The sequence below is a fragment of the Onychomys torridus genome, chromosome 1 (genome assembly GCF_903995425.1).
Source record: "Onychomys torridus chromosome 1, mOncTor1.1, whole genome shotgun sequence".
Classification (NCBI taxonomy): domain Eukaryota; kingdom Metazoa; phylum Chordata; class Mammalia; order Rodentia; family Cricetidae; genus Onychomys; species Onychomys torridus.
The window spans coordinates 3097401-3119022 of NC_050443.1; the positions used below are offsets into that span (position 1 = coordinate 3097401).

General features: G+C 52.9%; 3 protein-coding genes across 3 annotated transcripts; all 3 read right to left on the reverse strand.

Annotated features, from left to right (window-relative positions):
• Positions 1 to 1473: 1473 nt before the first annotated feature.
• LOC118574572 (cytochrome c oxidase subunit 6B2) lies at positions 1474 to 2689 on the reverse strand. Its single transcript, XM_036175542.1, has 4 exons — positions 2620 to 2689; positions 2413 to 2542; positions 1745 to 1845; positions 1474 to 1657 (listed from the first exon to the last, which is right to left on the reverse strand). The coding sequence occupies exons 2-4, from the start codon at positions 2540 to 2542 to the stop codon at positions 1604 to 1606; spliced, it is 285 nt and encodes a 94-aa protein (XP_036031435.1). The 5' UTR covers positions 2620 to 2689; the 3' UTR covers positions 1474 to 1603.
• Fam71e2 (family with sequence similarity 71 member E2) lies at positions 2616 to 12892 on the reverse strand. The gene is made up of 11 exons (XM_036201119.1): positions 12743 to 12892; positions 12363 to 12517; positions 12008 to 12266; positions 10024 to 10048; positions 9756 to 9820; positions 8872 to 8975; positions 8736 to 8788; positions 8580 to 8642; positions 6967 to 8340; positions 6659 to 6915; positions 2616 to 2777 (listed from the first exon to the last, which is right to left on the reverse strand). The coding sequence occupies exons 1-11, from the start codon at positions 12890 to 12892 to the stop codon at positions 2616 to 2618; spliced, it is 2667 nt and encodes an 888-aa protein (XP_036057012.1).
• Positions 12893 to 15115: 2223 nt separating this feature from the next.
• On the reverse strand, positions 15116 to 20072 carry Il11 (interleukin 11). Its single transcript, XM_036201205.1, has 7 exons — positions 19991 to 20072; positions 19682 to 19795; positions 18952 to 19011; positions 17962 to 18134; positions 17768 to 17854; positions 17516 to 17677; positions 15116 to 15515 (listed from the first exon to the last, which is right to left on the reverse strand). The coding sequence occupies exons 1-7, from the start codon at positions 20070 to 20072 to the stop codon at positions 15345 to 15347; spliced, it is 849 nt and encodes a 282-aa protein (XP_036057098.1). The 3' UTR covers positions 15116 to 15344.
• Between the last annotated feature and the right edge of the window lie 1550 nt (positions 20073 to 21622).

Here is a 21622-nt window from a genome sequence, read left to right on the forward strand (position 1 = left end):
TCGTCGGGCTGTGGACATTCTCCATCCAGTGACTACAGCTCTAGGACATCTGATGGCCACCTCGCACCAGCACCCACCCACCTGCTCATACAGGGGGCTATGGAGTTAGCCGGGCAGGGTGGTGGTGCACAGGAGGCAGACATGGGTAGATGGATCTCTGCGGGTTCAAGACCAGCAGGGCTACATCAAGAGGAGGATGGCACTCCTTATGTTTGGAAGATATGCCAAGGAGTTTCTGGAAGCCAAGTGACTAGCTGCTGATTGGAAAAGATGGGGAAGAGCCAAGAATGATTCAGACTGAAGTGCAGAGTGTGCTGAAGGGGTCAGTAGGAGAATCACAAGTGTCACCTATGGAGAAAGGGACAGATGGCCCCATATATGCATAGGGTAGACCTGCATTAGAAACCAAAGGGGGTAGGTGCTGGAGAGATGGTTCAGTGGTTAAGAACATTTGCTGCTCTAAGTTCCAAGAGATCCAAGGCTGGCTTCTAGCCTCCATGGGCACCAGTCACTCAATGGGTGTATGTACATACATGAATATCTTATTCATACACAACTTTTTTTTTTTTAATCAGAGGATGCTGCTGTACCAGGCTGTGGGGCTGCTGAGGGATGGAGAAGTCTCTGGGGCCCTGTTGGGACAAGAGGACTCTTGTGGTAGGGACAGGGTGTGTTTGGAGGGAAATGGGACCAGTGGAGATAGGCCATGACAGAAAGCTGATAAAAGTGTCAGAGCAGGGTGGTCAGGGACTAGTGGGTCAGCACAGGGTCATGGAATGAAGATTCCTCAGGACCAGCGGCTGCATGGGTGGATAGGATAGCCAAGATGGCCCTGGCAGGGGCGGAGGAGGCTGAGATGTGGGCATTTGAAGAAAGGTCAGGGAGGTGTAATGACTGACAGGCAAGACACCCTGGGACCCTGTCGCTGGAAGAGTCTTTGTTGTGGTTTTTTGTTTATTGGTTTGGTTTTTTTGGGGCAGGGTTTCATTGTATTGTAGTCTTGGTTGGCTTTGAACTCATTATGTAGACCAGGCTAGCTTCAAATTCACAGATGTCAACGTGCTTCTGCCTCTGGAGTACAGGACTAAAGGCATGGGCTACCTTAAATGCTGTGCTCTTGACTTCATGATCACAGGCAGAACTCAAGAACCCCTAAACTTGTTTCTTTCTAACTGCCTGGGAGCCGTGACTGCCTTAACTCTGGAGCAGCAATCCTTCTTCTTGCCCTCATGACCAAAAGAAGCAGTGTTAGGGGGCTCAGCCAGGAAGTATTTGCCAAGCATGTATGACCTGAGTCTGGATCCCCAGCATGCACATAAAAAGCCTGGTGCAGAAGCTGAGGTTATAATCCCAGTGCTGGGGAGTCAGAGACAAGAGTATCTCAGCTAATCTAGCTCATCAGTGAGATCCAGGGTTAGTGAGGGAGATTGTCTCAAAAACACAAAACCAGAAAGAAAAGAAAGAAAAGAAACATTAGCAGCACCATAACTTTATTTGTGGCGTAGAGACAGAGTGGAGGTGGGTAACCCAGGCTGGGGCTTGGTGAGAGGACGGAGGTCACTGGGGGCTGATGCCTCCAGGGGAGTAGCGCTCAAGTGCACAGTCAGATTTTGCCCGGGAAAGTCCCCTGCTTGATTTGCTCGGTCCATCGCTGCACCTGGAGCGGCAGAGGGGACCCCAGCGTCTGCTCAGCCTGTGTCTGAGCCCACCACCCCTCTCCAACAGCCCTGCTCCGCCCTCTCACCCAGCTGACGGGACACAGTGAATGGTACACGCGGTAATAGTACTCGCAGGGCTGTGTGTTCTTCCCGCGGTGGCTCATGGACTTCACGCACCGGTGGTAGTCTGCAGAGTGCCTCGGGGTGGGGGTGCAAGCCACGCCCAGTCAAGAACATGCCACACCACGCCCTTCTAGACATTGGCCCCACCCTACTTACGGCCGCCCGGCCCTTCTAAGACTCATTCTTACCCTTTCCAATCAATAGGGCTCCTCCTTTCCACTACAGACTGCCCACAACAAGCCCCCATCTTGACTGCGCTCTACCACCTGGCGAGGTCCGGTCCCTTCTGGTTGGTCTCTTCATCTTGCCCCTCCAGGACTCAGTTCCAGCTGGCTCCAGATCAGGTGCCTCCCTTCACCTCAGGCCCCGCTCCTTTTCTCACTCCTAGTCTTGCCCTTTACTGACAAGGCTCCATCCCTCCTGGCTCAATCCATTTCACTCCAAGCTGGCAATCTTATTGCCTCCAGACAGGCAGCCTCCTCCACTCCAGGCCCCGCCCCTCCACGGCTCAGCCCCACCCACTTCTGTGCAGGCCCCGCCCCTGCAGGCCACGATCTAGCCTCCGGTTCCAACCGTCTCCGAGGGTCTCCAGGTGGGGGCCTCCCCTCTAATCTGGCCCAAACGGTCTCACCCAGAAAATTCTGGTAGCAGTTACGCGTCTGGTTCTGGTTAGGGAAGCGCGGGTCGAAGGGGGGCGTTTTCCATTCGCCCGGAGGGGGCATCTGGGCTTGAACATCCAACATCCACGGGAAGGTCGGCATCTGCAGGCAAGGTGCGGGGCTCACTCCGACCTCTCCCAGCTCCTGACCCACTCTAAACCCCACCACCTTGCCCTCACCAGGCTGAGGACGAAGAACGAAGCTGGACAGCTGGGCTGCGGGGGTCCACCACTGCGTTTAGCTGGAAGAGTGAGGGCTGGTCCCCGAAGCGCAGGAAGAATACGACCCTCAGGGCGGATTGGCTGGCCCCCAGGGAGTCCCAGCCAATAGGATCCCTCTGTAACGTGGGGGTGGGGTCAGTGGATGCCCCTCCCCCGCTGTCTTGCGGGACGCCCCCCGGGGTGGGGACCCGTGCACTCGAGCGCACGCACATAACAGGCACCAAGTCTGGGCTTTGAGTCTCGAGAAGACTAAGGCTTTTAATCCCTGCAAAGCCGAGCTTCTCCCTGACATCTGCCCCGCCCGACCCTCCCCAATATATAAACGTATATGTAACTCTGGTTTCTACGGGAGAGAGAGGATTCCCCCCCACACCACACACGGTGTTCTCAGTAGTCCGCATCTTACAGTCGGGGTGCACCCCTGTGGGCCTGTGAGGGAAGGAGGAAAGGGAGGATGATTCCTGGTTCCTGAGACCCACTCTTCCAGGTCCAGATCTTCCGGGTCTCAGGGGTACCTGGCCCCATTGGGCTTCTGGACAATTTGTTGATAGATCGAGTCTCCTGTATTATGTTATCTTAAATCCTTGGGTCGCTGCTTACTGCAGGAGAGAAAGGCAGAGAATGTTTTAGGGGACCGGCATATATAGATAGATAGATAGATAGATAGATAGATAGATAGATAGATAGATAGAGATAGAGAGATAGATAGATAGATATAGATAGATAGATATAGATAATTTCACAGCTGTTATTTACACCTTAAAAGGTGGTCAAGATATTTATCACCTCTTTCTAGTTTCAATTTGTGTTGATTACCCTTCATCCCCCCTCCCAACACATTAGAAATCATTCCCCATTCCTACATCTCTAAGCTCTTTTAAATCACTTCTTTCTGCTCCATGGATATCTGGACATCTCATAGAAATATAATTTTATTTGGTTGGCTTTGGGGTCTGTTTCTTTCGCTTGGTCTATGATAATTTTTATTTTTACTGTTTTCTTTTCCTTGAGACAAGGTCTCCCTGTGGCCTGGAAATTGGCTGGCTTGGTGCTGGTTATGTAGATCAGGATGGTCTCAGACTTACAGAGATCCACCTGCTTCTACTTTCTGAGTACTGGGATTAAAGGGGAGAGGGGTAACATGCCATGGATGCTTATGAACATCAGAGGACAAGTTGGGAAAGCTTGTTCTCACCTTCCACCGTGTGAGTCCCATGGAGGACGCAGGCTGCCAGGCTTGGCGACAAGCCCTTACCCACTGAACCACTCACTGCAAGTGCTCTTATTTTCTTAGTTTGAGACAGGGTCCCTTTGTAGTACATGCTGGCCCTGATGTTGATACATAGCCAAAGGTGACCCTGAGCTCCTGATCCTATGCCTCTGCCTCCCAAGTGCTAGGACCAAAAGCATGTACTGCCACACCCAGTTTTATTTGATGCCAGGATCAAATCCAGGGGGCAAGCAAGCACTACCAGGTGCGTTACATCCCCCACTCACTTTGCCTCCCCTGATACCTTCTCCTATCTCCCAGTTCTCACAGCTGGTAACTCCCTGAATCACTTGCGCAGAATGCTGGGCTTCCACATCACCTGCCGGGTATCTTCCCTAGCCATCTCAGAATCTCCTCCCTGAGCCCTCCATTCGCTGTCCCCCACTCCACCCCACCCCACCCCCGCTGCCTATGGCTTTTGCATTCTGCAGGACTCCGAAGCGCTAAACATCCCTGCCACCCTCAACGACATCGGGGATGGTTAATATTGTCAACTTGACGTGATCGAGAACCACCCAGGAGACAAACTTCTGGGCACATCTGTAAGGAGCTAATGGAGGTGGGAAGACTCACTCTCAATACAGGTGGCACCATTCTGCAGTCTGGGGTGCCAGACTGAACAAAAATGAGAAAATGGGACTGAGGAGATGGCTCAGTGGGTTAATTGCCTGTCGTGAAAACATGGCTTTGGGACCCTAGAACCCATGGAAAACCAAGGGATGCTGGCACATTCCTGTAACCCCAGCACACATGGGTGGGCAAAGGTGGATGTGCAGAGCTTGCTGACCAGCCATTCTAGACCAAAATGACAAGCTCTCAATGTAGCAATAGACTGTTGGAAAAACTAAAAGGAAAAGTCTTCACAGAGGAAGACACCCAAGGTTGACTTCTGTCTTCCATGCGTGCATGCACAGGCCAGCACACTCTTACACCATCAACCCCCACACATACACACACAAAGAAGGAACTTCCCCCACCGTGATGGCATCGTACCCTCACACTGTGCACCAGAATAATCCAGCTCTTCCTTTTCTCTGGTATTTTGTCACAATATGGAGAAAAGTAACCACTACACAGCTCCTTATGAGTCCTGTGCCTGATTGGCAAGGCAGCCCTGTTACCCTACCCTTCAAAGTGTCTGTGGACTCCAAGGCTTCTCAACACCCTCTTGTTCAAGCTACCATCATCTCCTGGGTGGCCTCCAACACAAACACACTCCCCGGTTCCCACCTTCATCCCCTCTACGTTCTGGAGCCCGGCAGAGAGTTCTTGCCACATAAATCAGTTCCAGCTATTCTGGCCTCCACCCTGCAGCTTGCTCAGAGTCAAAGCTACCATCTTTACACTTGTCTGCAGTTCCTGTGTGATGGCTCTCTCTCCACTCCCCACATCCCCCAACACCCAGTGGCTCCCCTGACACCATTCCAGAGTTAGGACTCTGCGTAGGGCACACTCGGTAAACGTACAGTGAGCATGCAAGCTTCTGCCTCAGGGACTTTGTTCCTTCTACCGATGGTTCTCAACATGTGGGTTGTGATATCAGATATTTACGATACATAACAATAGCAAAATTACAGTTATGAAGTAGCAACAAAACAATTTGATGGTCACCACGAGAGGATCTGTGTTAAAGGGTCCCACTATTAGGAAGGTTGAGAACCACCGCTCTGCAGGAACTCCCCTCCCCCTGGATGCTCTAGCTGCTTCCATCTTCCCCCACGGGCCTTTTGTTTTGTTTTGAGACTAGGTCTCATGTAGCCCAGACTGGTCTCCCACTCACTGTGCATAGCCAAGGCTGGTCTTGGACTCCCATACCATCCGCCTTCATGTTTTGTTCAGTGTCGGACAGTTCAAGCTCAAGACTCTGTGCGTGCTACCTAAGTTCCCTGCCATCTGAGCTACCTCTCCAGCCCCCTTTCACGACTTTACACAAATGACCCCAGCCCTGAGGCCACCTTAGGCCACTGTGCTGTGGCGGGGTCTGTCCCCTGCATTGCAGATATTTAGCAACATGCCTTATCTCTAACCATTAGGTGCCAAGTGGCATAACCTACTTCCGCCACCCTTATTGTTGGGTGCTGTGGATATGGCTCTGTATAAATAAAATGCTGTTTGGCCAGTGGCCAGGTGGGAAGTATAGGCGGGACAAGAGAGAAGAGAATTCTGGGAGGTGGAAGGCTGGGGCAGGGAGACACCGCCAGCCGCTGCCATGACAAGAAAGATGTAAGGTACTGGTAAGCCACGAGCCATGTGGCAACTTATAGATAATAGAAATGGGTTAATTTAAGATATAAGAACTAGATACCAAGAAGCCTGCCATGGCCATACAGTTTATAAGTAATATTAGCGTCTCAGTGATTAATTTATATGGGTTGTGGGACCGCAGGGGCTTGATGGCACCTGGAGAGAAGCTCTCCAACTACAGTTGGGTGTTGTATCTCCACTGCTTAAAGCATGCCCGCTACACAGTCAACACTTCATCTCTACTCTGTGTCTAGAGACATCAGTCACTGGTTGGCTCACTTAGCATACACATGGTCTGATTTCAATCCTGAGAACCTGCTCCCCTCTCCCCACCTCTCCTCTCTCTCTCTCTCTCTCTCTCTCTCTCTCTCTCTCTCTCTCTCTCTCCCTCTCGTGTGTGTGTGTGTGTGTGTGTGTGTGTGTGTGTGTGTGTGTGTGTGTGTATTAGAGTTGACAGTGGATGCCACTGCTAATCCCAAGTACCTGAGCATGATGGGCACCGGGTTTCTTCACTGGCATCTCATCTTCCGTGGCCATTTTCCTCTTATCCTCCATTTCCAAGATGGTGGGAAGGGGAAGTTCTGCGGTTGGCCCTGGGACAGCCAGAGGCTGCTGCTGTGTGTTTGCCTGCTTGAACCCTTGATGTTTCACTTCAGGCTTTTGGGGCACCCTGACTGAGGACTTTGTCTTGGAGATGGGAGCTGTGAGGGATGTCAGTGGCTGAGACGTGTCCTTCAAACCTGAGATGGGCACAGCGACAGGAGGCTGAGAAGTTACATGCACCTTTGAGCTAATATTAACAGTCTTTGGCAACTCAGCTGTGGGTTCCTTGGACATCTTCAGCGAACCCTTGGGTGGATTCTTCTCCATCTGGTGCGGTTTGTTCTCTCTCATCTTAGTATAGGAACTAGACTGCTCCTTGACCACTACCTGTGTCCTCTCTGGCAAGGTCATCTGGCTGGTGTTAAAGGGCAAATTGGCCAACACAGACATGGCAGACGCCCTGGAAGTCATGGAGAACCAAGAGGGCAGAGAGATAGTGGTCGGCTTCAGGTGCTGCTGTCTGGAGTTGGCCACAATCATCATCTTGGCGAGGGCAAGCCCCTCCACAGAGAAAGGCCTGGTGTCCTCGAGGTAGGGGCCCTCAGCAGCTACCTCCTTGGTCAAGAGCCATTTCTTCTGACTCTCTATCTCCATGGACTTCAGATCAGGCAAGTTCACAGTTGTCTTCTCCATCTTGTGGACCCTCTCCTCTAACTTGCCCCTGCCCTTCAAGGCCTCCAGAGTGACCTCCTGGGTTTTACTAATCAAGACCTCCTTGGATTGCTTCTTGGCGGTGGTACTGGGCAGCTGCAGGGGCGTGGTCTTCATCTCTACCGCTTTCCTTTTCTGCTCTCCCACCAACACCCCAGGTTCCTGTTTCCCTTCAGACTTCCTCTCAAGCGTATCTCCTGCCTGTAACATGCTAGGATCCACAGGGGCCTTTGCCTTTGAGTCGGGAGCTTTCTGAGACTGGGCAGTTGGAGCATTTAGGACTAGAATGTCCTTCTTTGGGGGCACAGCCTTCTGGGAACCCGCAGGTGCTTGTGGAAGCTTCAAAGCTGGGGGTAAAGTTTTCTGGGGTTGAGTAACTAGAACCGGGGCCTTCTGGGGGGGTCCAGGGACAGATGGGGTCTTCTGGGAACCAGAAGGTGGAGCCTTAGAGAAGGGGCTGGGTTTGGCCGAAGACTTCTGGGTTGACCATGGTGCAGCCGGGGCCTTCTGAGATGGAGCAGGAAGGGCTGGGGCCTTCTGAGCTGGAGCCGGCTCAGCTGGTACCTTAGTAGACTTGTCCCAAATGAACGGTGTTTTCCCTGATGTGATAGGGGAGGACATATATTTCATTGAGCCTATGGGCTTGGGCTTGGCTTTGTCCTTGGACTTTGCAAAGGAGGAACCCGGTGGAAAGATGTAGAAGGCAGGAGGGTAAGGAGACGTGGGCAAGGGGGAAGACAGAGAGGTGGACTCAGTGTCTATAAGATTGTCAAGGTCTTGAGTCCACAGGAAGGTGTCCAGGTGACCGTGGGAGTCCATGAAGGCTAAATCATGGGTGTTGTGAGAGACACACTGTGTAGGAGTCTCAATCAGACGGCACCGGCCTATGGTTCCCTCAGAATCAGATCTGTAGGTCTGTAGATGGATGGGGTGGGGGGTGTTCAGGAGCAGGGGAGAGACAGAGCTTGGGAATCTTGTTTTCCAGCCTTCCTTCTTCTAACCAGGAGTCCACATTCCAGCCCTCCTCCCTTGGACCCTGGAGTCCAGGCCCCAGCCCTCCTCCCTTGGACCCTGGAGTCCAGGCCCCAGCCCTCCTCCCTTGGACCCTGGAGTCTAGCCCTTAGTGAATAGCTGGCCTTCGAAGTGGGGTGTTCCTGGTTCATTGTGCCAGAGATGATGCTGAAGATGGTTCGAATGGTGATGCTGGCCTTCTCTGTAGGGCAGAAAGAAGTCTAAGCCCTCTGGGAAAGGGATCAAATTCACAAGCAGGTTCACACAGGGGACAAAGCATGGCCATTGGTCATACCAGAAACACGGATTAGAGTTTCGGATCCAGCGGGGCAGGCACCTAGGTAGGACCTACAGGAATAACGAGACAGAATATTAGTGATATCTGAGCCAGGGTCCTAAACACAACCAGCCAAAACAATGCTCATGCCTACTTCTTTTCTGTGACTTTCTTCTGATCCTTAGGAGGTTGTAGTTGTGACCAGAGGAGAGGCAGAGAGTCACCCACAGCCTGAGACCTGAAACTGTGCTTGATCATCTGTCCATGGGCAGAGGGGAGACTGTCAGAAGAGGGGCCGCACGCGCACACACACACACAAATATACACACACATACACATGCACACACACACACACACACACACACACACACACACACACACACGGTGATATATTGTGTACCCCAATAGAGCTTGCCAAAGGATTGATCAGAGGACAGAGTCAGCCTCTAGATTAGACGTAGAGGCCAGACAGTGTGACACACCCTTAATCCTATCACTCGGGAGGCAGAGATCTGTCTGGATCTCTGTGAGTTCAAGGCCACACTGGAAACAGAGCCAGGCCGTGGTGGCACACACCTTTAATCCCAGGAAGTGACAGCTGGGGGGAGAAAGGTATATAAAGTGTGAGGAGACAGGAACTAAGGCAGTTCATCAGAAACCCATTTGGGTGAGGACTCAGAGGCTTTCAGTCAGAGGACTCGTGGAGTTGGTGAGGTAATGGGAGGTGGCTGTGGCCTGCTCTGCTTCTCTGATCTTTCAGCTTTTACCCCAATATCTGGTACCGAGTTTTTTATTAAAAGACTATCTAGCCGGGCGGTGGTGGCACACGCCTTTAATCCCAGCACTCAGGAGGCAGAGGCTGGTGGATCTCTGTGAGTTTGAGGCCAGCCTGGTCTACCAAGCGAGATCCAGGAAAGGCGCAAAGCTACACAGAGAAACCCTGTCTCAGGGGGAAAAAACCAACAACAACTAATATTTGAATAACACACACAGACAGAGAGAGAGAGAGAGAGAGAGAGAGCACCCTGGCTACCTCACCTTGGTCTTCCTTTGTTTTTGTGAAGAGAACATTTTGCAAGGAAAGGTGCCCTCAGCAACTTCAGCTGTGGAGAGAGGCAGAGAGAGGATGGTCAAGGAACTGGGGGGGGGGGGGGGGGACTGACGTGGAGCAGACTCTAAGGACAAGGTGAGCTCAACCAGGGAGTGCACAAGGTTCTTCCAAAGTGTTTGAGCTCCACCCATGCTTTGCGGTAGGGTACCTGACATGCAGAGGAAGATGGCCCAGCCTTTCACAGAGATGGCTTACCTGTAAGTGTGCCTGCAGACTGGTCCTGTGGATAGAGGGGACAGTTTGCAGCTGGCTTTTACTGGCTTACCCCTTCTTATTTTCATCCTACTTTAGTTTTAGGTTTGCTTATTTATTCGTTGTATGTGGATGTATGAGTGCCTACATGTATGTATACCATGTCATGTTAATGTGGGCCCGGCCCTCCCTCCATTGGCTCACCTTAAGCTGGAGTTATAGGTGGCTGCAAACCACTCTGTGGGTTTTCAGCACCCATAAGTCCTCTGCCTCTTAACCACTGAGCCACCTTTCCAGGCCCTTAAGATTTTGATTGCATTTACTTATTGATTTTGGGGAGGTGCACATGCTACGGCACCTCCCTGGAGGTCAGGGGACAGCTTTTAGGAGCTGGCTCTCTCCTTCCACTGTGTGGGACAGGGGCTCCAACTCAGGTGGACAGACAGACTTAGCGGCAAGTGCTCTCTCCCACTGAGCCTCCTCTCCCTGCCTCATGTGGCATTTGTATGTGAATTCTGGAGGCGGGATACAATTTGCCTTCTTGAACTTGCAAGGTAAGCCCTTTGTGGACTCAAAGGACTTCGTCAGCTCCTCCTTTTGTTTCTGCTTTTGTGTTGACCCAGGGTCTCACTCTATAGCCTATGGTGGGCTGAAACTCTCTGTATAGCCCAGGCTGGTCTCAAATTCATTGCAATCCCTCCTCCACTGCTCCCCCTACCCCCGTTTGGCCTCCCAAGTCTTGGGAATTACAAACATGAACCACCAAACCTTTTTTTTTTTTAATTTTTATTTTTAAAGAATTGGATTTTTTTTTTTTTTTTTAGCTGAAAATCGAACCCAGGGCCTTGCGCTTGCTAGGCAAGCACTCTACCACTGAGCTAAATCCCCAACCCCTTGGAAATTCTTTTGCATTACAGGGGCAGTGGTGGCACTTACCTTTAGTCCCAGCACTCGGGAGGCAGAGGCAGGCAGATCTCTATGAGTTCAAGGCCAGCCTGGTCTACAGAGCGAGATCCAGGACAGCCAGGGCTACACAGAGAAACCCTGCCTCAAAAATCAAAAGGAAGAAGAAGAAGAAGAAAGAAATCATTCCCAAGACTGGAAAGTAGAGGCAAGAGCAGGTCACGAGACACAGCATGTAAAGACACTTGCTGCTGAGCCTCGTGACCTGAGTTTGATCCCCAAGATCCACATGGTAGGCAAGAGCCAACACCCAAGTGTGCACTCATGATCACACACATATACAAAAAAGAATGAGAATAGGCTAACAGGCTGAGGGTGTAAAGCAGAAGAGCCTCAGGTGTGTTTTGTTGTGGTTGCTTTGTTTTGGTCTTGGTTTTTCTAGATAGGGTTTCTCTGTGCAGCCTTGGCTGCCCTTGAACTCACAGAGATCCGCCTGCCTCTGACTCCGAGTGCTGGGCTTAAAGGCGTGCATCATCCCTGCCCGGCTATAGCCTCAAAATTGTAATGAGACTCCTGCCTTCAGGTATGTGTCACTGTGCCTGGGTACTTGGACACTTTTTATGGCATGTGCATGCCTCTGTGTGTGTGTGTGTGTGTGCGCGCGCGTGTGTGCAGGTGTGTGCATGTGAAGGCCAGAGGACTGTATCATTCTCACTTGCTGGAATCTACCAAGTAGGTCAAGCAAAGGCCGGGGATCCACCTGCCTCCAGCACTGGGATTATAAGCATGTGCCGCTATACCCAGCATTTTTACGTGGGTTCTGAGGGGGTTGAACTCAGGTCCTCATACTCCCAAGGCAATCTCTCTATCAACTGAGCTATTTCTCCTGCCCCGTGGCTACTGAGCCAGCAACTTCATCCCTAGCTTTCCTTCCGTGGTCTCATGAGGTCAGACCCTCCCTTCAGACCCAGCGTTCTAGGAACCCAGTTCTTTTTCCTGGGCCCCCTAGGCTGTGGGATGTGGGTCCTCTGTTCTCTGTGGAGTCAAGACAGTAGTCTCCAAACCCGCCTTATTGAATCCCCACCTGAAGGCGCCAGGTGGAGGCTGGCGCTCCGTCTTGGATCGTGTCCAGGAGGGGCATGTTCATGGTCCTGGGTGCCCAAGATATGGTAGGCTCATGAAGCAGGTTGATGAGGCGAAGCCAGCGGTCAAACAAGAAGCCCAGCTCATGGTCAGGGGCATCCAATTCCAGGTAGTAGTAGCGGCCGGTGATCAGCCGCAGCTTCAGGCGCCAGGTGGGCAGATCGTGGACATAGAGGTGGGCAAGGTCTAGAGGGATCATCCTGCGGGAGGTGGAGACCTCCCGGGTAGCTAATGCCGCAGGTAAGGTGGAGCGGAGCGAGCTGGGGTCAGAGCTCAAGAAACGATGAGGAACGTACCTGGTCAGGTTGAGACTGGAGCAATCCCTGTCCTCCGGGGGCCGAGCAAGCAACAGAATGTCGGGCAGCACTAGACCAGGCAAGGATGCCGCTACACCCATAGTCAGCTTGTTGGTTTTGTGGTGCACTAACGCAGGAGCCCCGTGATTAGTCACCTGGGGCAGCCAGGGAGCAGGCCTGGGATCAGTCCTCTCTCCAACATACCTCCAGCATCCCTCACCCGGCAGCCTCCTTTCTTTCCAAACCCACTTCCTACCTACAGAAGTTCAAATTCCAAATCCCAGTTCAACCCACTCAGTCCTGGAGGGCAGGGGGAGTCCCTCTCTTCCTGTGTCTCAGCCCTCCTCCCCCATTTCCCCGGGGCACAGGGAGCTGGGGACCTGGACAAAGTTACTCTCGAACATGGGCAGCGGGCGGAGGGGCAGGTACTCGCCCTTCTGGAGGGTCTTCTGCAGCTCCCCAAGAATGGGGACCCACTTCTGGGGTTCCTGGGGAGCCTGAGTACGCCGGATTTTAAGCAGTCGTTTCATGGTGGTTGTCAGAACAGCAGGTGCAGGTGTATAGATTCAGGGATCCAGGACCCAGGTGGAGCCCTGACCCCCACCCCAGCCCACCAGCCTTGGACCCTTGGGCTTCAAAGATGTCAGGAGCTCAGCAGTGACAGAAAGTGGAGTGTCCCCAGGGCTGAGAGACTCTGGTATGGCCATGGCCCTGCAGAGAGGTAGTCAGCTCTAGGCCGTGGGAGGAGCCTTTGATAGGGGCTTTGTGACCTCACTAGACACCAAGGGCCTGCTTCCTGGGAACTGTCCAGAGGCCTCATTCTTCTGGAATATGGCCTGGAGTCTTGAGAGCTGGGAGAGGTGACTTAGAACTCCATCAGAACACCGCTCTCCTGGACCCAAAATTGTGACACAGACCCCACCACCATAGGGGTCTGTGTTAGTACCTATACAGGGCCCATTAACCCAAAGACTTGAGTCACAAGCCAAGCTCTGCAAGTGGCCCTCCTCCTGACACTCAGCAAGATCTAATGCCATGCTGAGCCTCAGTTTCTCAATGGTGTGTGTGTGTCTCTGTGTGTGCGTGCGCACGCGCGCGACTTTCATATCAACTTAACATTGAATTGTAAAGGACCAGCATAGCTGAGCACGGTGACCACAAACTGTATTCCCAGCACTAGTGATATAGAGGAAGAAGACTGTAAGTTTGAGGCCAGCCTAGACTATCTAACAAAATAAATAAATACATGATATAATGAAAGTAAAACCAGGGATTGGGGACGTAGTTAAGTGGTAAGAAGATTGCCTGGCATGCACAAGGCCCTGGGTTCGATTCCAGCACCATAATGACAGAAGGACAGTTCCCTGTGTGACCGTAACAGCAGTAAGCTTCTGTTCCAGCACTCAGGAGGCAGAAGCAGGCAGATCTCTGTGAGGTCCAGGCCAGCCCGAGCCTCGTGGTAAAAGACCCCTACAGAAATCAACTCCTCTCATTTGAGCCTCAGTTTACCTCTTTTATAAAACATCATGTTTTGAGGATCTGGGACAATTGTCTTTTTTTTTTTTTGGAGCTGAAGATCGAACCCAGGGCCTTGTGCTTGCTAGGCTTGCTCTACCACTGAGCTAAATCCCCAACCCTTAAGTGACAATTGTTTTTGAGACAGGGTTTCTCTGTAGCTTTGGAGCCTGTCCTGGATCTCGATCTGTAGACCAGGCTGGCCTTGAACTCACAGAGAGCCGCCTGCCTCTGCCTCCCAGTGCTGGGATTACAGGCGTGCACCACCACCTCAGCATAGCTCAGAACATGGGCTCCAGTCACCTTGCTTCTTGCTCCCTTCTGATGCCCTTTTTTCTTGTGGAATGTGTGCGGTGGGGTGAGACAGAGACCTATATCTGTCATTCTAAAAATAGTGTTTATTGTTGTCTTTAAATGTGTCATGTAAAATACAGTCATGGTAAAAACTCTGGAAAATACACGCGCACACACACACACACACTCACACACAGTCACCCCCACAGCCCCATCTCATGTTTTCAACCCTGAGACAGTCATTGTCAACATTTTGGTGTTTCCATTTTGAAGAAAAAAACAACCATACTTAGGTATAGAAAGAGTGGTTCTACCATCTACTGCTCTCACGGTGCACGGCCAGTCAACGCCATAAGCAGCCTTAGCCTGGACTTTTTTTTTAGCTGAGGATCGAACCCAGGGCCTTGTGCTTGCTAGGCAAGTGCTCTACCACTGAGCTAAATCCCCAGCCCTTCGCCTGGACTTTTTAAGACTGGCTAGTCAGTATTCCATCACATGGATGTCTCCCTTTTTATTCATCCAATCCCCACCGGTGAACCTAGCTTGTTTTCCATCGCCCGGCATGAATGTTCTGAAAGGACAACCTTGCACACTTTTTGCAGCTCTGTACCACACAGATGCTTTTGGTTCTAAGGTGATGTTCTGGAACCTTCTGTTAAATATCTGTTGAGGAGCTCTGAAGTGCTGGGCACCAGGTCAGACTCAGATCATTTAGGCATCCCCCTGCTATTCACCTCTAAGTGGATATGTATTTAAATCACCCCCTTTTCTGTCTCATAAAAACTTCTCACATTTTGGTATAAAACCCCAGGCTTCCTCCCCCCACTTAACATAAAAAGTAATTGTTTAATAAATAATGGAGGAAGCGAGGAAGACATTGTGGATAGATTTCATAGAGACTCCAGAATCCAGGATCTCAGTTCCCTGTTCTTCGAGGTCTCAGATCCACCTGTCCCTCCTAACCCCCAATTCCTTAAATAAATAAGCATAAATAAGCCACCCAGGTGACCCCACCCCCATCCAGGTCTCCTGGAGGAAGTGTATCTAGCTGGGTGTCAGTTGTGTGGGGTGTGGCGTGCCCCTGATCATCATGCGCCCCCCCAGTACCAAAATAAATAAATAAATAAAATGTGGCTTTGGAAGATGATGTCGGTGGTGGCTTTCAGTCCTGCATCACAGCCGAGTCTTTAACAACAGCAGACCCCGCACAGCCCAGTCCAAGGTCAGGTGCAGCCCGCCTAAGACGGCATGAGCAGCCCGGATGCTTCCCCAGGCTGAGGCAGGAGGGCCCAAGGGGACTGTGGGTTGGTCTGGGGTTGCCTGGGGCAAAGCCAGGCGAGAAGTCTGTTAAAGAAGAAAACAAAATTAGCAAAAAGCAAGGAGGTTCGTCTAGGATCTCCAGGGTCCTGGGTTTCCGAAAACTGAAGCTGGATTGGATGGGGTGGTTCACATCTGTAATCCCAGCACTCCAGAGGTAGAGGCAGAAGGATCAGGAGTTCAAGGCTTCATAGCAAAGGCACTTAGGGCTACAAGAAACCTTGCTCATAGCTGGGTGGTGCATGCTTTTGATCCCAGCACTTGGGAGGCAGAAGCAGGCAGATCACTGTGACTTGGAGGCCAGTCTGGTCTGTAGAGTGAGTTCCAGGACAGGCTCCAAAGCTACACAGAGAAACCCTGTCTCCAAAAACTGAAAAGAAAAAGAAAGAAAGACAGGAAGGAAGGAAGGACGGAAGGAAGGAAGGAAGGAACCCTGCTCATAAAACAAACAAACAAAAAGACCCTTGCAGCTGTGGAGAAAGCAGAAGGCACAGTCAATAAAGTGCTTGCCACACAATCAAGAGGACCTGAGTTCAGATCTCTGCAACTCATGTAAAAAAGCTGGGCACAGCATGCCGCAGTGCTGGGGAAGTAGAGACAGATTCTGGGAACTTGCTGGCCATCTAGTCTAGATGAATTGGTGAGTTCCAAATTCAGTGAAAAACCTTGTCTCAAAAAGAGCAGGGCGGCAGTGGTGCACGCCTTTCATCCCAGCACTTGGGAGGCAGAGGCAGGTGGATCTCTGTGAGCTCGAGGCCAGCCTGATCTACAGAGCGAGATCCAGGACAGGCTCAAAAACTACACAGAGAAACCCTGTCTCAAGAAAACAACAAAAGCAAAACAAAACAAAACAAACAAACAAAAAGCAAGGCAGACGGGTGTGGTGATGGCACAAGCCTTTAAAACCAGCACTTAGGAGGCAGAGGCAGGCAGATATCTGTGAGCTGGAGGCCAGCCTGGTCTACAGAGTGAGTTCCAGGACAACTAGGGCTACACAGAGAACCCCTGCCTCCAAAGGAAAAAAAAAAAGCAAAAAACAAAAAGAAAGAAAAGAGGAAGGAAGGAAGGAGAGAGAGAGAGAGAAGCCGAACATAATCAATCGAGGAAGATGACCAATGTTGACTTCTGGCCTCCAGGCTTGCACACACACACACACACACACACACACCAAGGTTACTGTCCTAAAAGCCTGGTCTATGGGGCTAGAGAATGATGTTTGTGATCCTGGTGCTTGCCAGGTCTTCTCAAGGGTGCTCAGGACTAGACTTTTAGAGCTTGGAGTCTAGGGACCATGTCTAGATGGGACTACAGTCAGGATCTACCATACCTAGATTTGCTATGTAGTCATGGCTAGCCCGGAATCACTAAATAGACCAGGCTGGCCTGGAACTTGCAGCTGTCTCCTGCCTCTGCCTCTGGAGTGCCGAGACTATGGGCAACTGCCACCAAGCTCGGCTAGGGTCTGCACTTGAGGTCTGGCATTCGAGAGTGAGTTTCAAGGCCATTTGAGTCAGGATCTTGAATCTTAGGGGCTGGGGCTGGGTCCTTGAGATATGAGGATCTCAGGGCTGGGATCTGGGTGTTTAGGCATCTTAGGGCCTAGGCCTCTAATTCTCATGGGAAGATTTGGATCCGGAGGACTCAGGGTAGGTTTCTTGGGTCTCAAGTCTTGGGATTCAGGGTCTAGACTTTCAGACAGGTTGTCAGTATTGGTGGTGTGTGTGTGTTGGGGGCTGTCTCATAGTATTATGGGCTGGGGTTTAGAGGACACAAGATCATGAACTGATGGCTTGGAGCTTTGGGGGTCAGTTAAGAGTTGTTCTGGAGAATTCTGGGGTCTTGGGACCTCAAGGTCTCATGGTTATAGGATCGTGGATGTCTCATTTGCAGGGATCAGATCTGGGGGTGCGGGGTCACTGGGTGTTCAAATTCTGTCTGGGATCCTGAGAATCAAAATCTCAGACCACTGTTTCTTGGGGGTCAAAAGTTTCAGAAAGGAGGTAAAGGGTCTTGGAGTCAAAGCATACCAAGAGCTGTAGACGACGGAGGAGTCGGTCCAGCCTGGCTTGCAAGGCACCTAGCTCTGGCTCCAGAGTCTTTAGGGAAGGACCGCCTGCCCGGCGCAGCCACTGTACATGCCGGAGGTAGGACATCAAATCTACTCGAAGCCTTGTCAGCACACCTGGGAGCTGAGGACCAGGGATGGAAATCAGGGGACAGTTGGCACACGTACCCCTCGGCCACCAATCTTTCAGTCCTCCCTACCAGCCAGCTCTCACCTGCAAAGATCCCAGCGTCCCAGCGCTCATGGCCAAGGTAGGTAGGGAGTCCAGATTGTGGTCTCCGTCCGCTGGGAATTTGTCTCTCTGGTGAAAAAGAAGCTGTTGAGGGGGACCCCAAGCTCTCCTGGTCTTCAGGTGCCCAAGAGAAGGAAGTGACTGTACAGCCGGGGCCTGTCCCTTCAGACACCTACCATCTGCGCAGCTAGCTGCCGAGTGTCTGCCAGAAGGGATCGGGTCAGGAGGACAGCGCTGTCCAGATCTGCACGAGGATCTGGAGAGACTCGTGGGGAGCCAGATGGTGGCCCGGGGGCAACGGCTCTATCTGGCCATAGGCTCAGCACCACCAGGACCAGGTGATAAACACCTGGAAACAGAAGGAGGGAAAAATCAGGCCAAACTCTGGGTCTGAGGGAGTGGGACTGGGCTCTAGATCCTGCCTCTGAGGAAGAAGAGCCAGAGTATATATAGGACCCTAGTCTGAGTGAAGTAGGTAGGCTGGGGTCCAGAATTTGGGTTTTGAAAGAGCAAGACCGAGGTCTGGACTTTATAGTTTGTAGAAGGAGGCATGGAGCCTGGGTTCTGGGTCTGAGGGAGAAAGGCTGGGGCTCAGAACCCTGAGTCTAAATGAGGAGGTATGGGGTCTGGACTCTAAGGTTTGAAGGAGGAGGGCTGGAGCCTGGACTCCGGGTTCTGAGGGAGGAGAGCTGAGGTTTGGACTCCCGGGTCTGAGGGAGTAAGGCTGGAGCCTGAACGCCTGGATCTGAGGGAGGAGGACCTGGAGGTCTTGAGTCTCAGGGTGGGGCGCCCCGGGGCAGGTCGCAAAGCCCGAGCCCGGGCGGGCTTCCCTCTCCCTCCCTAGCTCTGGCTGCCCCGCCCGTCGGAGCAGACGCGGCCCGGGGCGGGTAGACGGGCCGGGCGTCTCCCGTCCGCCCCCGGACGCCGGAATCTGGGCCCCGGGGCGGGGCATGAGGGGGGGGGGAGAGGCACAGGCCAGAACCTGCCCCCTCCCCTGCCCAGGGAGCCTGAGCCGGCCTGGGAACAGGGGGAAGGAGCCAGAGACTGGAGCTGACACCCGAACACACCGATTCCTCTCCAGGGAGGCGCCCCGGACCCCTTCCCAGATGCCCACAAAGGTGGCTGCGGAAGGCTGGACGGCTGGGTCGGGAAGGACCTGGGCGCACCTGGCCTGAGAGGCGCTCCGGGACGCGGGCAGCCGGAGACCCGGCTGGCAGCGCGTGGGGCTCAGGGGCTTGGGACAGCTCCTGCGCCGGCTGCCCATCCCCCAGCTGCTCCGCCCACCTCCGAGACAACCAGCCAATCAGAGCCCCCCGGGCCTCCGAGCTCCTGTATCACACCCCCAGCCCGCCCCCTGGTCCCCTCTGGCTGTGGCCAGTCCTCCGCAGCCCCTCCTCGGCCCGTCTGTTGGTGCATCCGTCCGTCCCTTGCCGGTGCGCATCTGTCTGGCTCTTTAAGCTCTCTGTCCACACCCCTCTTTCGTCTGCCTCCCCTGCCTGGTCCCCGTCCTCTGGGGCTTGCTGTCATCATCTGGGACTCTCTGCCTCGGTTTCCCTCCCTGAGCCTCGCTGTTGGGAGTTGATGGTTGTCTCTGTCCCTCGCTGCCCGCTGAGTCCCTGGGATACCCGGACCCTTCAGGGTCATCTCCCAGCATCTGGCCCTCTGTCAGTGTCTGGCTGCCCCTTGCTTCTTTTACTCGCGTTGTATCTGTCTCTCTGTCCATCTCTCCTCTCAAACTCCTACTTTCTGACTATTCTTCCTCTCTCCGCCGGACTCCCCATGACTCCTCTCTTCTGCCCTCTCTCCCTACTATGCTTCCCACCCTGCCCACTCCCCAATCCTTTCCTCCTTCCCCTCCACCCTGTCCCCTCACCCCATGAACTGGAACCAACTTACAGTTCATGTCCCCACAGGCCAGGGGTTCCCCAGGGCAGGGGGCAGGGAGCCGGGGGCCTTTAACCCTTCCCTGTCCGCTGCCGGGGGATCCCAGGGGGTCAGCTGGGCCTCGGCCTGGGGAGGGGAGGTATGTGAGTGTGAGCAGCAAGGGCCAGGCAGTGAGGGAGTGTGTACGCCTGGGGGGTTATATAGGGGGCCGGGGCGGGCGGGCGGGGGGCAGGCAGCAGGGGAGGGCGGCCTGACACATCCTGACTCACCCTCCCTCCTGCCTTTTCCATTCAGACGAGCCGGCTGCCTAGCAGGGCTCACACCGCCTTGCTCGGAGGAGGGCACGGAAGGAAAAGTTGAAAAGTGAAGGGGGGGGTGGTCTGAGAGGGGCTGGTGAGGTCATTGGCGTCCCCTCCCTCCACCTCCATGGGCTGGGACACACACACAAGGCTCAAGAGCTCCATGGAGCCTGGGCTGTGGGTGGGGGTCTGGATGGACCAGCACTACCACTTCTGGAGAGATGGGGAGGCAGGCAGAGAAGCCAGTCAGGGGCCTGGGGAGACAGAGGTGAGAGGGGGGATCTAAATGACCGAGAAAGACGAGAACATTGGAACAGAGGTGGAGACTCCAAAACAGAGGACCACGGATGCCCTGAAATGGGGACAGAAGGGGACAGAAGATAGATGCCCAGTCTCTGACATGCAGAGACAGAGACACTGAGGAGCTGAGGGGTGTGGCTCAATTGGCAGAGTGATGCCTGGCGAGCACAAAGGCCCTGGGTTTTATCCCCAGCACTGGGTGTGATAGTATACACCTGCAAGTATCTGTACTTGGGAGGTGGAGGCAGGAGGTCCGGAAGTTCAAGGTCATCCTTAGCTACATAGTGAGACTGAAGCCAGCCTGGGCTACTTGAGATCCTATTTTTAAAAAGAACCAGAGACCTTGAGGAGAAGAGAGACATGGACCTGGAAAGAAGAAGCAGGCTGCAGAAGAGTATACCAAGCTCATGGAGATGGCAAAGCAGGGTGACCAAAGATGGGGTCACCTGGGAGACAGAAGTTAGATGAGATGAGGGGAGACAGGATGGGAAGGACCAAAGGAGAGGCGTGGAGGCTCTCCACAGAGGTCTCTGGCTGTGTTGCTACACCACCTCCACCCCGCTGCCTCAATTCTCTTATCTGTAAATGGGGCTAATGAGTCTATCTTCTAGGGTTGAGGGGATGGCCGGTGGGTAAAAAAAAAAAAGTGCTTGCTGCACAAACATGCGGACCCCAGTTGAATCCCCAGCACCTCTATGAAAAGTTGACTCGTGTATCTGCAGCACTGTGGCTGGAGATAGGTGGAGACGCAGGATCGCTGGGGCTTGCTGACTTCCAGCCTAGCTCCACGTTCAGTGTAAGACCCTTTCTCAAGGGCACAGGAAGGTTGAGAGTAGTAGAGCAGGACACCCAGTGTCCCCCTCTGGCCTCTGTACACCCTCACACAGGTACGACCACTCACCCACACATTCATCCATACACCCCACATACACATACATACATACCTTCCTGTCCCTAAACGCCACCGTGAGAGTAACTTGCAAACTACTCCTAGAGAACCTCATGGTTACAGTTTACCAGTTTTCCAGACACCGGTGGTCACTGGGAAAGGTGGCAAAAGGGAGTGGGTGGGTACTAGAAACAAAGACAAAGCCACATCCAGAGAAGCGGCACATAATATTCGTCTATCCAGGTAAGGGCAGAATACACCAGAGCAAAGCAATGCCCACACACCGTGTTCAATGGATGACTACCGATGCTCAGAATTCACAGCCCCTGGAGGGATGGGCACAAAGAAATGAACTCACACATCTCCAGAAGCCTCCTCCTCAGGAGGAGAATGAGATGCTCAGAGCATAGGACAGCGACATGGACTTTAAAAAAAAAACAACAAATCTCTCTGCAGACCACCCAT